Source organism: Phyllobates terribilis, unplaced genomic scaffold (assembly GCF_046119375.1).
Source record: "Phyllobates terribilis strain yellow unplaced genomic scaffold, ASM4611937v1 Scaffold_7__3_contigs__length_470593459, whole genome shotgun sequence".
Taxonomy (NCBI): domain Eukaryota; kingdom Metazoa; phylum Chordata; class Amphibia; order Anura; family Dendrobatidae; genus Phyllobates; species Phyllobates terribilis.
The window spans coordinates 207,436,148-207,451,263 of NW_027362767.1; the positions used below are offsets into that span (position 1 = coordinate 207,436,148).

The window sequence follows — 15,116 nt, forward strand, 5'->3', positions numbered from 1 at the left end:
GAGTGTCAGCTCATATAGCTACCACCCCGGCCACGCCTAGAGCGAGTGTCAGCTCATATAGCTCCCACCCCGGCCACGCCTAGAGCGAGTGTCAGCTCATATAGCTCCCACCTCGGCCACGCCTAGAGCGAGTGTCAGCTCATATAGCTCCCACCCCGGCCACGCCTAGAGCGAGTGTCAGCTCATATAGCTCCCACCCCGGCCACGCCTAGAGCGAGTGTCAGCTCATATAGCTCCCACCCCGGCCACACCTAGAGCGAGTGTCAACTCATATAGCTCCCACCCCGGCCACGCCTAGAGCGAGTGTCAGCTCATATAGCTCCCACCCCGGCCACGCCTAGAGCGAGTGTCGGCTCATATAGCTCCTACCCCGGCCACGCCTAGAGCGAGTGTCAGCTCATATAGCTACCACCCCGGCCACGCCTAGAGCGAGTGTCAGCTCATATAGCTCCCACCCCGGCCACGCCTAGAGCGAGTGTCGGATCATTCAGCTCCCACCCCGGCCACGCCTAGAGCGAGTGTCAGCTCATATAGCTTCCACCCCGGCCACGCCTAGAGCGAGTGTCGGATCATTCAGCTCCCACCCCGGCCACGCCTAGAGCAAGTGTCGGCTCATATAGCTCCCACCCCGGCCACGCCTAGAGCGAGTGTCGGCTCATATAGCTCCCACCCCGGCCACGCCTAGAGCGAGTGTCAGCTCATATAGCTACCACCCCGGCCACGCCTAGAGCGAGTGTCAGCTCATATAGCTCCCACCCCGGCCACGCCTAGAGCGAGTGTCGGATCATTCAGCTCCCACCCCGGCCACGCCTAGAGCGAGTGTCAGCTCATATAGCTCCCACCCCGGCCACACCTAGAGCGAGTGTCAACTCATATAGCTCCCACCCCGGCCACACCTAGAGCGAGTGTCAACTCATATAGCTCCCACCCCGGCCACGCCTAGAGCGAGTGTCAGCTCATATAGCTCCCACCCCGGCCACACCTAGAGCGAGTGTCAGCTCATATAGCTCCCACCCCGGCCACACCTAGAGCGAGTGTCAACTCATATTGCTCCCACCCCGGCCACGCCTAGAGCGAGTGTCGGCTCATATAGCTCCCACCCCGGCCACGCCTAGAGCGAGTGTCGGCTCATATAGCTCCCACCCCGGCCACGCCTAGAGCGAGTGTCAGCTCATATAGCTCCCACCCCGGCCACGCCTAGAGCGAGTGTCAGCTCATATAGCTCCCACCCCGGCCACGCCTAGAGCGAGTGTCAGCTCATATAGCTCCCACCCCGGCCACGCCTAGAGCGAGTGTCAGCTCATATAGCTCCCACCCCGGCCACGCCTAGAGCGAGTGTCAGCTCATATAGCTCCCACCCCGGCCACGCCTAGAGCGAGTGTCAGCTCATATAGCTCCCACCCCGGCCACGCCTAGAGCGAGTGTCAGCTCATATAGCTCCCACCCCGGCCACGCCTAGAGCAAGTGTCAGCTCATATAGCTCTCACCCCGGCCATGCCTAGAGCGAGTGTCAGCTCATATAGCTCCCACCCCGGCCACGCCTAGAGCGAGTGTCAGCTCATATAGCTCCCACCCCGGCCACACCTAGAGCGAGTGTCGGCTCATATAGCTCCCACCCCGGCCACGCCAAGAGCGAGTGTCAGCTCATATAGCTCCCACCCCGGCCACTCCTAGAGCGAGTGTCAGCTCATATAGCTCCCACCCCGGCCACTCCTAGAGCGAGTGTCAGCTCATATAGCTCCCACCCCGGCCATGCCTAGAACGAGTGGCGGCTCATTCAGCTCCCACCCCAACCATGCCTAGAGCGAGTGTCGGCTCATTCAGCTCCCACCCCGGCCACGCCTAGAGCGAGTGTCGGCTCATTCAGCTCCCACCCCGGCCATGCCTAGAGCGAGTGTCGGCTCGTTCAGCATCCACACCGGTCATGCATAGAGTGAGTGTTGGCTCATTCAGCTCCCACCCCGGCCACGCCTAGAGCGAGTGTCGGCTCATATAGCTCCCACCCCGGCCATGCCTATAGCGAGTGTCGGCTCATTCAGCTCCCACACCGGCCATGCCTAGACCGAGTGTCGGCTCATTCAGCTCCCACACCGGTCATGCATAGAGTGAGTGTTGGCTCATTCAGCTCCCACACCGGTCATGCAAAGAGTGAGTATTGGCTCATTCAGCTCCCACCCCAGCCATGCCTAGAGCGAATGTCGGCTCATTCAGCTCACACCCCGGCCACGCATAGAGCGAGTGTCAGCTCATTGAGCTCCCCACACCAGCCATGAATAGAGCGAATGTCGGCTCATTCAGCTCCCACACCGGCCATGCATAAAGTGAGTGTCGGCTCATTCAGTTCCCACACCGGCCATGCCTAGGGCGAGTGTCGGCTCATTCAGCTCCCACACCGGCCATGCCTAGAGCGAGTGTTCGCTCATTCAGCTCCCCACACCAGCCATGCCTAGAGCGAATGTCTGCTCATTCAGCTCCCACACCGGCCACACCTAGAGCGAGTGTCGGCTCATTCAGCTCCCACACCGGCCATGCCTAGGGCGAGTGTCGGCTCATTCAGCTCACACACCGGCCATGCCTAGAGCGAGTGTCGGCTCATATAGCTCCCACCCCGGCCACGCCTAGAGCGAGTGTCGGCTCATATAGCTCCCACCCCGGCCACGCCTAGAGCGAGTGTCAGCTCATTCAGCTCCCACCCCGGCCATGCCTAGAGCGAGTGTCAGCTCATATAGCTCCCACCCCGGCCATGCCTAGAGCGAGTGTCGGCTCATATAGCTCCCACCCTGGCCACGCCTAGAGCGAGTGTCAGCTCATTCAGCTCCCACCCCGGCCATGCCTAGAGCGAGTGGCGGCTCATTCAGCTCCCACCCCAACCACGCCTAGAGCGAGTGTCGGCTCATATAGCTCCCACCCCGGCCATGCCTAGAGCGAGTGTCGGCTCATTCAGCATCCACACCGGTCATGCATAGAGTGAGTGTTGGCTCATTCAGCTCCCACCCCGGCCACGCCTAGAGCGAGTGTCGGCTCATATAGCTCCCACCCCGGCCATGCCTATAGCGAGTGTCGGCTCATTCAGCTCCCACACCGGACATGCCTAGACCGAGTGTCAGCTCATATAGCTCCCACCCCGGCCATGCCTATAGCGAGTGTCTGCTCATTCAGCTCCCACACCGGACATGCCTAGATCGAGTGTCGGCTCATTCAGCTGCTACACCGGCCACACCTAGAGCGACTGTCGGCTCATTCAGCTCCCACACCGGTCATGCATAGAGTGAGTGTTTGCTCATTCAGCTCCCACACCGGTCATGCAAAGAGTGAGTGTTGGCTCATTCAGCTCCCACACCGGTCATGCATAGAGTGAGTGTCGGCTCAATCAGCTCCCACACCAGCCATGCCTAGAGCGAATGTCGGCTCATATAGCTCCCACCCCAGCCACACCTAGAGCGAATGTCGGCTCATTCAGCTCACACCCCGGCCACGCATAGAGCGAGTGTCAGCTCATTGAGCTCGCCACGCCTAGAGCGAGTGTCGGCTCATATAGCTCCCACCCCGGCCACGCCTAGAGCGAGTGTCAGCTCATATAGCTCCCACCCCGGCTATGCCTAGAGCGAGTGTCGGCTCATTCAGCATCCACACCGGTCATGCATAGAGTGTTGGCTCATTCAGCTCCCACCCCGGCCACGCCTAGAGCGAGTGTCGGCTCATATAGCTCCCACCCCGGCCATGCCTATAGCGAGTGTCGGCTCATTCAGCTCCCACACCGGACATGCCTAGACCGAGTGTCGGCTCATTCAGCTGCTACACCGGCCACACCTAGAGCGACTGTCGGCTCATTCAGCTCCCACACTGGCCATGCCTAGGGCGAGTGTCGGCTCATTCAGCTCCCACACCGGCCATGCCTAGAGCGAATGTCGGCTCATTCAGCTCCCCACACCGGCTATGCATAGGGCGAGTGTCAGCTCATTCAGCTCCCACACCGGCCATGCCTAGGGCGAGTGTCAGCTCATTCAGCTCCCACACCGGCCATGCCTAGGGCGAGTGTCGGCTCATTCAGCTCCCCACACCGGCCATGCGTAGGGCGAGTGTCAGCTCATTCAGCTCCCACACCGGCCATGCCTAGGGCGAGTGTCGGCTCATTCAGCTCCCCACACCGGCCATGCGTAGGGCGAGTGTCGGCTCATTCAGCTCCCACACCGGCCATGCCTAGAGCGAATGTCGGCTCATTCAGCTCCCACACTGGCCATGCCTAGAGCGAGTGTCAGCTCATTCAGCTCCCACACCGGCCATGCCTAGGGCGAGTGTCGGCTCATTCAGCTCCCCACACCGGCCATGCGTAGGGCGAGTGTCAGCTCATTCAGCTCCCACACCGGCCATGCCTAGGGCGAGTGTCGGCTCATTCAGCTCCCCACACCGGCCATGCGTAGGGCGAGTGTCGGCTCATTCAGCTCCCACACCGGCCACACCTAGAGCGAATGTCGGCTCATTCAGCTCCCACACCGGCCATGCCTAAGGTGAGTGTCGGCTCATTCAGCTCCCACACCGGCCATGCGTAGGGCGAGTGTCGGCTCATTCAGCTCCCCACACCGGCCATGCCTAGAGCGAGTGTCGGCTCATTAAGCTCCCACACCGGCCATGCGTAGGGCGAGTGTCAGCTCATTCAGCTCCCACACCGGCCATGCCTAGGGCGAGTGTCGGCTCATTCAGCTCCCCACACCGGCCATGCGTAGGGCGAGTGTCAGCTCATTCAGCTCCCACACCGGCCATGCCTAGAGCGAGTGTTGGCTCATTCAACTCCCACACCGGCCATGCCTAGAGCGAGTGTTGGCTCATTCGACTCCCACACCGGCCACGCCTAGTGTCGTGATGGAAAGCCGTTATTATCAGGGGAAAACTAATAAGCCCACGATAGATGGACGGGCGGGTCCTTCATAGTGAAGCCACTGATTATTTGCGGCTCCATTTCTGGTTCAGAAAACACATTAACCAAACAATATGGTTGTCAGAACCGGCCCTTGGTCTTTATACAACACTGTGTTAATAGTGCCACATTAAGTTTGGATGAAAGTAATCACGGTTGCCCCACCAATATTACTTTACACAAAACAAAAAAAAAAGTAGAGCTGCACCTCAGCAAATAAACATTGATGAAGCCACCGGCCCCAACAGTTACCTGCCAAGTAACAAGCCTGTTTTGACTACATGGACTGCAGAGGCCATAACTTTTTTTTTGATGCAGTGATACAAGGGCTTGTTTTCTGCGGGATGACTTGTAATTTCCAATGTCACCATTTTCGGTTACATATAATTTATTGATGTAGCCATTGACTAAAACGTGACATTTCAGTTATATTCCCTGGGTCTGTGCACTTGCATTGATGCCAAATATGTGAATATTAAATCACCGGTGCTTGAGACCAGAACACAACAAGCAGTCGTCAGCAATGGAGGAAGGAAGAAGAGCAGCGCTATGAAGGCCGTCTCACCTGCTGCTTCTCGCGGTCTTCCTGCTGCCTGAACTCATCCAGCACCGCTTGTAGACGAGTCTGGGGGCGCAGACGGATAAAGAGAATGGTGAGAACACGGAGATCACTTGGCTCACAGATATCCCATAGATACAACGCTGCAGCCTCCTGACCTTAAGAGCCACATTCTCCACCTTCATGATCAGCTCTTCCTGACGTTTCCTCCTCTCCTGAGTCTCCCGCAGTTTCTTCTGGAGATTTTCTACCTGTTTCTGCAATTCTAATACTAGAAATAAAATCTTAATTCAGAAACAGATCAGCTATAAGTGACCAGAACTATACGGTGATTGATCCTGCATCTCTTTTTGTTATACGCAAATGAGTGCGACATTCTGTAACAATAAAATATGAGCGGGAACTCAACTAACTCCAATACATTACTGACTTTACCGGAATATGCAGATATTTCTGCTGCAAAAACCAGAGTGTTGGCAGGAAAAATGTTTTTTTTTTTTTTTTGCAGTGTTTTGTTTTCCCCATTCATTTGAATGAATGAAAAAAACTGCAAAAATGCTGAAAAAAATGACATGCTGTGGACGGAAAAAAATGGTTCAAATCTGAATGGAAAAAATATCCAGCATGTGCATGAGATTTCAGAAATCGTATTTACTTTGCTGACGCTATAAAAAGTTGTGTATCTTCGGTGTAAAAAAATGGGCGAAGAAAACCCGCAGTGCGTGAACAAGCCGTAATGGAGATTACACAGACGCTGAGCTGTCGCGGCTCATGTCCCTCTCCGCGTACCGCTGTACTTCCATCACTCACCTATTTGGTTGGTGCCCCCGTCCTGACCATTTTGGCACCTTCTCTGCTCATCTTCATTTCCAATAATGTTCAGGTCCTCTTCTTCTTGCCGCTCCCCCTCCTCTTCCTCTCCGTCACTGCTGCTACTAATGTCATTAAAGATCTGACGCAGCTCATCTCGTTCCACCACTTCACAGGTTTAGAAGATACAGAGAAGAAACAAGATACAACATCCAGGGATGTAGACATTGCTGCGTACACTTGTGGCGCTGAATCTAGGCTGTAGATACACTGTAATGTTATCAATGTACCGGATGTATATAATAAAACCACGCTACGGTTTAGTTACAGCTATTAACCCCTTCATGACCGGGCTATTTTCTGGGGCAGGTTTTCCTCCTCTTATTCCGAGAGCCAGAACATTTGTATATTTCCGTCCCCATAGCCGTATGAGGGCTTGTTTTCTGTGGGATGAGTTGTGCTTTCAATGACTCCATTCATTTTATCATCTGACGCACTGGAAAGCGGGAAAAAGCATTCCAAGTGCGGTGAAATTTCATAAAAAGTGAAATTCCACAATTGTTGTTATTTTATTTCCCATGTTCACTATATGGTAAAACTGACCTGACAATATGATTCCCCAGCTCAGAACGAGTACGCAGATACCAAACATCTATAGTTTTTGTTTTATTTAAGTGGTGAAAAATAAAACTTAAACAAAATTTGCAACATTTATTTATATTTTTTTTTACTTTTTTGTCGCTATTTTTCAAAGACCTGTAGAGTTTTAATTTTTCGGGATCTGGGGCTTGGTGAGGACTTATTTCTTCGGTCCTGAGCTCATGCTTTTACGGATACAATTTTGGGGTAAATACTATGTTTTGACTGCCTGTTATTGCAATACGGCAACAGCCAAAAAACACGTAATTCTGGAGTTTATTTTATTTTTTTTTTTACTCGTTTTGCCGTTTACCGTATATACTCGAGTATAAGCCAACTTTTCCATATACAGTATATGCCGGCTGTGTGGGGGTGGTGGCGGCAGCGGAGCGGGGCACACGCAGGAGCCACCTGCTGCAACTACCAAGTGTGCCTGCTGCTAAAGAAAATGAATATTCACTCCTCTCCACGCCCATGGGAGTGGGGATAAGTGAATATTCATACTCTCTAGTAGCGGGCACAGAGGATCGCTGAGGAGCCGACAGCTGCGACTCACAATGCGCTATTAAAGAAAATGGAGTCACAGCCGCCAGCTTCTTCTGCAGCTCAGCGATCCTCTGTGCCCGCTACTAGAGAGTATGAATATTCACTCATCCCCACTCCCATGGGCATGGAGAGGAGTGAATATTCATTCTCTTTAGTAAAGGGCACAGAGGATAGCACTGCTGATTGAGTGCGCTATTAAAGAAAATGACTATTCACTCTTCTTCACGCCCATAGCCCCAGCATGGAGAGGAGTGAATATCCCTGCAGCTCACTTTGGCGTCTAAAGGTGCAAGGCATTGACCTCATGCGCTGCTCAGATGCTGACATGAGCTGCTGCTGGGAAAATAGGACGCAGGCTGGAGAAGAGAGGAGGAAGGCGAGTAGGAGAGTTTATTTTTTTCATATGTGCAGTGATGGGGGCCGCGCATACCAGGATCGGGGGACGAGGGGTGCCGCGCATACCAGGATCGGGGGACGAGGGGTGCCGCGCATACCAGGATCGGGGGACGAGGGGTGCCGCGCATACCAGGATCGGGGGACGAGGGGTGCCGCGCATACCAGGATCGGGGGACGAGGGGTGCCGCGCATACCAGGATCAGGGGACGAGGGGTGCCGCGCATACCAGGATCGGGGGACGAGGGGTGCCGCGCATACCAGGATCGGGGGACGAGGGGTGCCGCGCATACCAGGATTGGGGGATGAGGGGGGCCATACATACCAGGATTGGGGGATGAGGGGGCCACACATAGCAGGATGGGAAAATTTACCAGCAGCTGCTGCATTTCCCATCCATGGCTTATACTCTAGTCAATAAGTTTTCCCAGTTTTTTGTGGTAAAATTAGGGGCTTTAGCTTATATTCGGGTCGGCTTATACTCGAGTATATACGGTAATTTATTTTATACTTTAAGGCTGAGTTCACACGATGCGTATTTCATGCGTTTCCGCGGCGTTTTTGCAGTTGCGGAAACGCATGAAAAACGCATGGTAGAAGGGAAGCAATGTTCCCCAATTGAAATCCGCATGTGCTGTGCCCATGATGCGGATTTTTCCGCAGCGTAAACGCTGCGCTCAAAAATCCGCAGCATGTCATTTAATTTTGCGGAAACGCGGCGTTTTCGCCGCCACTGACTTGCATTAGAACGCGCCAATTCCGCAAGACTGCATCTGTACTTGCGTAATTGGTGCGTTCTAATGTGCGGATGGTACCCGGGTGTAGAGGAGAGGAGAGTCTCATCCACACCCAGGTACCATTAAAAAAGCTGTAAAAACAAGAATAAAATAAAAAATATATATATACTTACCATCTGTCGGCCCGCGCACCGCTCCTGCTTGCTTCCCGGCACTTGCAGTGAGTTGTAGGACCTGCGGTGACGTCAGAGTCATGTGACGGGTCACGTGACGCTGACGTCGGCAGGTCTTTCAATTCAAAGTTGCCGGCAGCCGGGAGAACAGAGTGTAAAGCAGGACAGCGCGGGCCATCGGAGGTAAGTATATACACTCTCTCGGGTCACACTATATATGCTGTTTGCATGGATTTATACAGTGTGACCTAGTTGTCAAGCACTTTCCAGGTGATGCTAAAATCGCCTGGAAAGTGCTTGTCAATCTGCATGCGGAAACGCATGTGAATCTGCATGTGGATCTGCATGTATTCTGCAGGAAAAACGCATGCACAATCTGCATGCGTTTTTTCTGCCAGGGAGATGCAGAAATGATGCAGACATTTTCTGCTTCATTTCTGCATCGTGTGCACATAGCCTGATAGATCAGGCTTTTACAAAAGCAGCGATATCAAATATTTGTATTTATTTTAAATAGGGCAAAAGGGGGGTAATTTGAACTTTTATATATTTTTTTTTCATATTTTTAAAAAGCATTTTCTTCTCACTTGTTAGTCCCCTTAGGTGACTTAACGCTGCGATCATCCAATCACTTGTACTGTTATATATAGAGAAAATCACAATCTCCTACAAACGACGGCTAAACGCTGGCTTTCAATGGAATATTGAAATGACAGACACAGGGGTCTTCAGCAGACCCCCGGCTATCATGGAAACTCATCGTCACACCCCGCAATCACGTCATGGGTGCATGGAATGACGTGCCCCCTCTGCTGGTGCGTGTTAAATGCCGTCGTCAGTGATTGACATTGGCATTTATCAGCTTAACAGCCAGGGGCGCAGCTCCACTCTGCCCGGGACTGTTAGAGGCAGATGATGGCTGACTAACTCATGTGCCAGGAAGGATGCGGGCTTGTAGGGCAAGGCAGGGACACGACATACCTGTACGTCATACGGCGTGAAGGGGTTAAAGTGGAAGTGGCTATGGTTTAGAGGTGCAGACTATTAGATCACCCACCCTTATTATTAGCTTCACTGTGCAACATAAAATAAAAAAACCTGTATATTTATCTCCCAAATTGGCGCTACTTTTCTGATCTCCGCGCTGTGCCCACGGCCTTTACTACCCCATCACGGAGACAGAAGCGTTGTCCTCCGCTCTGACAAAAGAGTGAAGGTGGCAACTGATCCATGGCCATTGATTGGCTGCAGCGGTCACAGGAGATGTTTGTGTCACCTGATCACCCGGAGACGCAGCGCTGAGCTCTGTACGGGAGGTAATTTTTTTATAGAATACAGTGGAGCTATTAAGAATAGGTTGAACCCCTTTAAAAATAAGGAGGAAAAAGAATTAAGAGAAACGGTCCCACTGTGCGTCAGGTTATAGAGAATAGGACAGTAGATGACAATCCGCATCAACCTCAGCTCTTTCCTCCACGTCTGTACCGGCAGACTGGAAATTACCGCACTGGTTGGCCGGTGATCAGGACACTAATCAGGCTCGGCAGGATTGGATTCAGTGTGTGGTTTTTCTGAACCATTTTTTAGATCGTATACAAAAGTTTTCTTATTTAAAAATAACAAAAAGACACAAAGAATGAAAACTTTCATTACTTGAAGAGCCGTGTCCTTGTTTCATCCCGGACATTCCAGGAGAACCATCTAAACCAGTCAGGTTTTCATTTTCTTTTGACTCATCTTCAGCGATCACCTCCCATCCTAAAATCTACTGTCAAGAAAAACAGAGCAGAACTTCGCCCTTCCAATATTCATAAATCAGCCGCATCTCTGGAGTCTTCACTATAGGCAGCACTTCCGGCCGCGTCCAGGCCTCGGAGGTCAGACGTCAAGACATGCGCGGTGACGTTACGACACAAAATGACCTCCGAGGCCGGGACAGCGGCCGGAAGTGCTGCCTATAGTGAAGACTCCAGAGATGCGGCTCGCAACGACAGAAAGAGGAGGATTGGAGAGCCGGTGAGGTGAGCATTATTCATTTCTTACCAATACTAACCTCACTGTTGACCTCATTGTTGACCTCAATGGCCGCAGTCTGGTTCTCTTCTTTCCACCTTTGGGCACCACATCTCCAGCCTCTTCACCATGGGCCCAGACTTTGGCCTCGTGACCTTATGACGCTGATGGAAGTCCTGGCCTATAGTCAAGAGGCCGGTGATGTGGCACGTGACGGTGGTAGAAAGTGAAGGACCAGACGACGCACGGCGGGCAGTGGGGCAACCGGAGAGGTGAGGATTACTTATTTTTTTGCCCATAACTAGGGGTTGTACATAAGTCAGATGTTCGGGAGATCCTGCATTGAACTACTGCACCCAATGTATTATATATTTTAGGAGTCGGAGTGGCTCCATTTTATACCGACTTCACAGCCCAGATGATCTATTATTTAATATAAGGATACGGACACTGACGGCCTCTGCATCTGTGCTCAGAAGACGCTTCACTTCTTTCTCCACATCTGGGGATTCGATGTACTGCAAGTGAAAGTGTCATCATCATCAATAATTAACCCACTAGAAGAGAACTGTATATTACACAATTATTTGAGGAAATTAAGGCAACGCACCTTTTTTTTGGCCGTTTTCCTGAAGCGCCTCTTGCGCACATTTTTCAGCGGTAGGGTTACTAAAAAGAAGAAGATAAAGTCTTACAAATAGAGGTAACAATAAAGAGATAGCACAATAACCTACTTGAACAGATCTTTACCGCCACAACTATCGCCAAAGCCGCCTTACAACTTTTAAAACTCACTTCCATGATTCCAGATGAACTTCTTTTCTCGGTCCCGGTCCTTTTTCTTGCTGGCTTTTGGGTCACTTGCTCCAGTTGGTTCCTCTAGTGGTGGGTAAAGGTCACCATCAAGGGTACAAACTAACATCTAAAATAGAAAAAATAATAATAAAGTAATTATTTAGTACAAGTAGAAGAGAGGGATTAGATTCATTAGTAATTTGGTTTCCTAGAAATCTCCAGGACAGCACAGAGACCACCTCCTCATAGTTATTAATGGGAATCTGTCACCCTCTGCAGCAGGTTACACAGCAGGAGCGGAGCACACTGATCTGGAGGGGAAAGATTCAGTATAACCTGCGCTTTACTCCTTTACTTCTGCTCTTTCTGAGGGTTTTGGTCCAGTGGGTGGTCCCATCTGTGACTGACAGCTACCTCTGTATGCACACTGTCACTGATCAGACCGCCTACTCTACCAAAGACCCCCAGAAAGAGCAAAGGGGAATGATTAATACACAGGTTATACTGAATCTCTGCTCCCCCTGCTCTGTAACATGCTGCCTGCAGACAGGACGGCTTTCTCATGGTGACAGGTTCCCTTTAAGGCCTTTATCCTGGATTTCAGACATTCAGTTGCTCTGAGGGATCTGGGCATTTTACATCAAGTACAGCAGCCGAGCGGCCCGAGTGCAGGAGGGGAGCCGAGCGGCCCGAGTGCAGGAGGGGAGCCGAGCGGCCCGAGTGCAGGAGGGGAGCCGAGCGGCCCGAGTGCAGGAGGGGAGCCGAGCGGCCCGAGTGCAGGAGGGGAGCCGAGCGGCCCGAGTGCAGGAGGGGAGCCGAGCGGCCCGAGTGCAGGAGGGGAGCCGAGCGGCCCGAGTGCAGGAGGGGAGCCGAGCGGCCCGAGTGCAGGAGGGGAGCCGAGCGGCCCGAGTGCAGGAGGGGAGCCGAGCGGCCCGAGTGCAGGAGGGGAGCCGAGCGGCCCGAGTGCAGGAGGGGAGCCGAGCGGCCCGAGTGCAGGAGGGGAGCCGAGCGGCCCGAGTGCAGGAGGGGAGCCGAGCGGCCCGAGTGCAGGAGGGGAGCCGAGCGGCCCGAGTGCAGGAGGGGAGCCGAGCGGCCCGAGTGCAGGAGGGGAGCCGAGCGGCCCGAGTGCAGGAGGGGAGCCCCGCAGCACATATACTGACACATCTCAACACAGAATTATTTCTGGAAGTTACAATTTACAAAAAAGTTATATTGTGGTACCGTGTTACCCAGAAAAATCTATGTAAATACTTTTATGCCCAAAACTGACAAGTTCCCTAAGGGGACTGACAGTAAAAAAAAAAAAACTTTGCAATTTCAATGCACTTGGAATTTTTTTCCCGCTTTCCAGAAAATCACATGATAAAATGAATGGTGTTAATCACAAGCTGTCATACGGCTATGAGGAAGGAACAATAAAAAAAAGTTATGGCTTTTGGAAGTAGGGGGGAGGGGAGGGGTGAACGAAAAGGGAAAAAAAAATAAAATAAAAAATGATCACATGAGGATGAAGGGGTTAAGATAAAATTGCTAGAGAGGAAAAAAAAAGCCTTACCTGGCAGATGTCCGCAGTCTTGTAGAAAGTCTTCTTGTCAATGGTTTTCAGACACTCTAGGACACATGGGACATCGACCAGCTTTGCAGCAAGTGGGACCCTATCAACACGCACAATCCCGTGACGGCCATCCGCTGCAAAGAGTGGCAGAAATATTCACACCTTTATACCGCACACATTTTTCATCAGGCCTTCACACCGCACACATTTTTCATCAGGCCTTCACACCGCACACATTTTTCATCAGGCCTTCACACCGCACATATTTTTCATCAGGCCTTCACACCGCACATATTTTTTATCAGGCCTTCACACCGCACATATTTTTCATCAGGCCTTCACACCGCACATATTTTTCATCAGGCCTTCACACCGCACATATTTTTTATCAGGCCTTCACACCGCACACATTTTTCATCAGGCCTTCACACCGCACACATTTTTCATCAGGCCTTCACACCGCACATATTTTTCATCAGGCCTTCACACCGCACACATTTTTCATCAGGCCTTCACACCGCACATATTTTTCATCAGGCCTTCACACCGCACACATTTTTCATCAGGCCTTCACACCGCACATATTTTTCATCAGGCCTTCACACCGCACACATTTTTCATCAGGCCTTCACACCGCACATATTTTTCATCAGGCCTTCACACCGCACATATTTTTCATCAGGCCTTCACACCGCACATATTTTTCATCAGGCCTTCACACCGCACACATTTTTCATCAGGCCTTCACACCGCACATATTTTTTATCAGGCCTTCACACCGCACATATTTTTCATCAGGCCTTCACACCGCACATATTTTTCATCAGGCCTTCACACCGCACACATTTTTCATCAGGCCTTCACACCGCACATATTTTTCATCAGGCCTTCACACCGCACACATTTTTCATCAGGCCTTCACACCGCACACATTTTTCATCAGGCCTTCACACCGCACATATTTTTTATCAGGCCTTCACACCGCACATATTTTTCATCAGGCCTTCACACCGCACATATTTTTCATTAGGCCTTCACACCGCACACATTTTTCATCAGGCCTTCACACCGCACATATTTTTCATCAGGCCTTCACACCGCACACATTTTTCATCAGGCCTTCACACCGCACACATTTTTCATCAGGCCTTCACACCGCACACATTTTTCATCAGGCCTTCACACCGCACATATTTTTCATCAGGCCTTCACACCGCACACATTTTTCATCAGGCCTTCACACCGCACACATTTTTCATCAGGCCTTCACACCGCACACATTTTTCATCAGGCCTTCACACCGCACATATTTTTCATCAGGCCTTCACACCGCACATATTTTTTAATTTTACAACTAGATGGTTTAGAACTATTTTTTGTTTCTTCCAAGTAAAGTATTGTGATTGTAGAAATTGTACAATAGAGCTCAATCATAGTATTTGTTTTCTATTATCAGAAGACAGCATAGATAGAATGTGAAGGCTGCAGGCGATCAGCAGACACTGATCAGCTGCAGTGGTCAAGTGTCACCCACTCCTGATGCTAATGAGCCTGTTAATGGGGCCAGTACCGGATAATAATTTTTTTTAGTTACCCCCGCCCAATTGTTTAGGGGCGGTGAGTCTTACTCAGTCCTATTTCTGGGATGCTGGAATCAGTCGGCGTCTCGTCTTTCCCTGATCTGACTATTTGATGGCGTGAGTTTAAGAAGGAGCAGAATAAATGATAAAGTTTTTCTCCACTGTTTTACCGCTTTTGTCCTCACTTACGATGCAATTCGATTGACAGTCGGTCTTTGGCATTGACGTTGCCAGACTGCACCATTCTTCTCACCGTGGATGCATATTCCTAGAAGACACAATATCAGCATATAAAGGGTGATCAAGAAGCCACGTCACATAACATTATCAAAAGATCATTTCCTTTTAATTCCATCACCGTCCCAATAAATAAATAGAGTGATCAAACCAAAAAAGAATTA

The 15,116-nt window shown here is 51.3% G+C and overlaps 1 protein-coding gene across 2 annotated transcripts in view; it reads right to left on the reverse strand.

The window, feature by feature from the left end:
* TAF7L (TATA-box binding protein associated factor 7 like) overlaps window positions 1–15,116 on the reverse strand; it is a 42,250-nt gene that overhangs the window by 3,679 nt on the left and 23,455 nt on the right. For both annotated transcript variants that reach the window (XM_073639706.1, XM_073639705.1), the window contains exons 4-12: window positions 14,905–14,983; window positions 13,136–13,269; window positions 11,581–11,707; window positions 11,396–11,454; window positions 11,231–11,303; window positions 10,426–10,530; window positions 6,285–6,452; window positions 5,633–5,745; window positions 5,481–5,540 (exon numbers count right to left, since the gene is read on the reverse strand). In XM_073639706.1, the coding sequence (XP_073495807.1) occupies window positions 5,481–5,540; window positions 5,633–5,745; window positions 6,285–6,452; window positions 10,426–10,530; window positions 11,231–11,303; window positions 11,396–11,454; window positions 11,581–11,707; window positions 13,136–13,269; window positions 14,905–14,983 (918 nt within the window). The remainder of the gene's footprint in view (window positions 1–5,480; window positions 5,541–5,632; window positions 5,746–6,284; window positions 6,453–10,425; window positions 10,531–11,230; window positions 11,304–11,395; window positions 11,455–11,580; window positions 11,708–13,135; window positions 13,270–14,904; window positions 14,984–15,116) is intronic.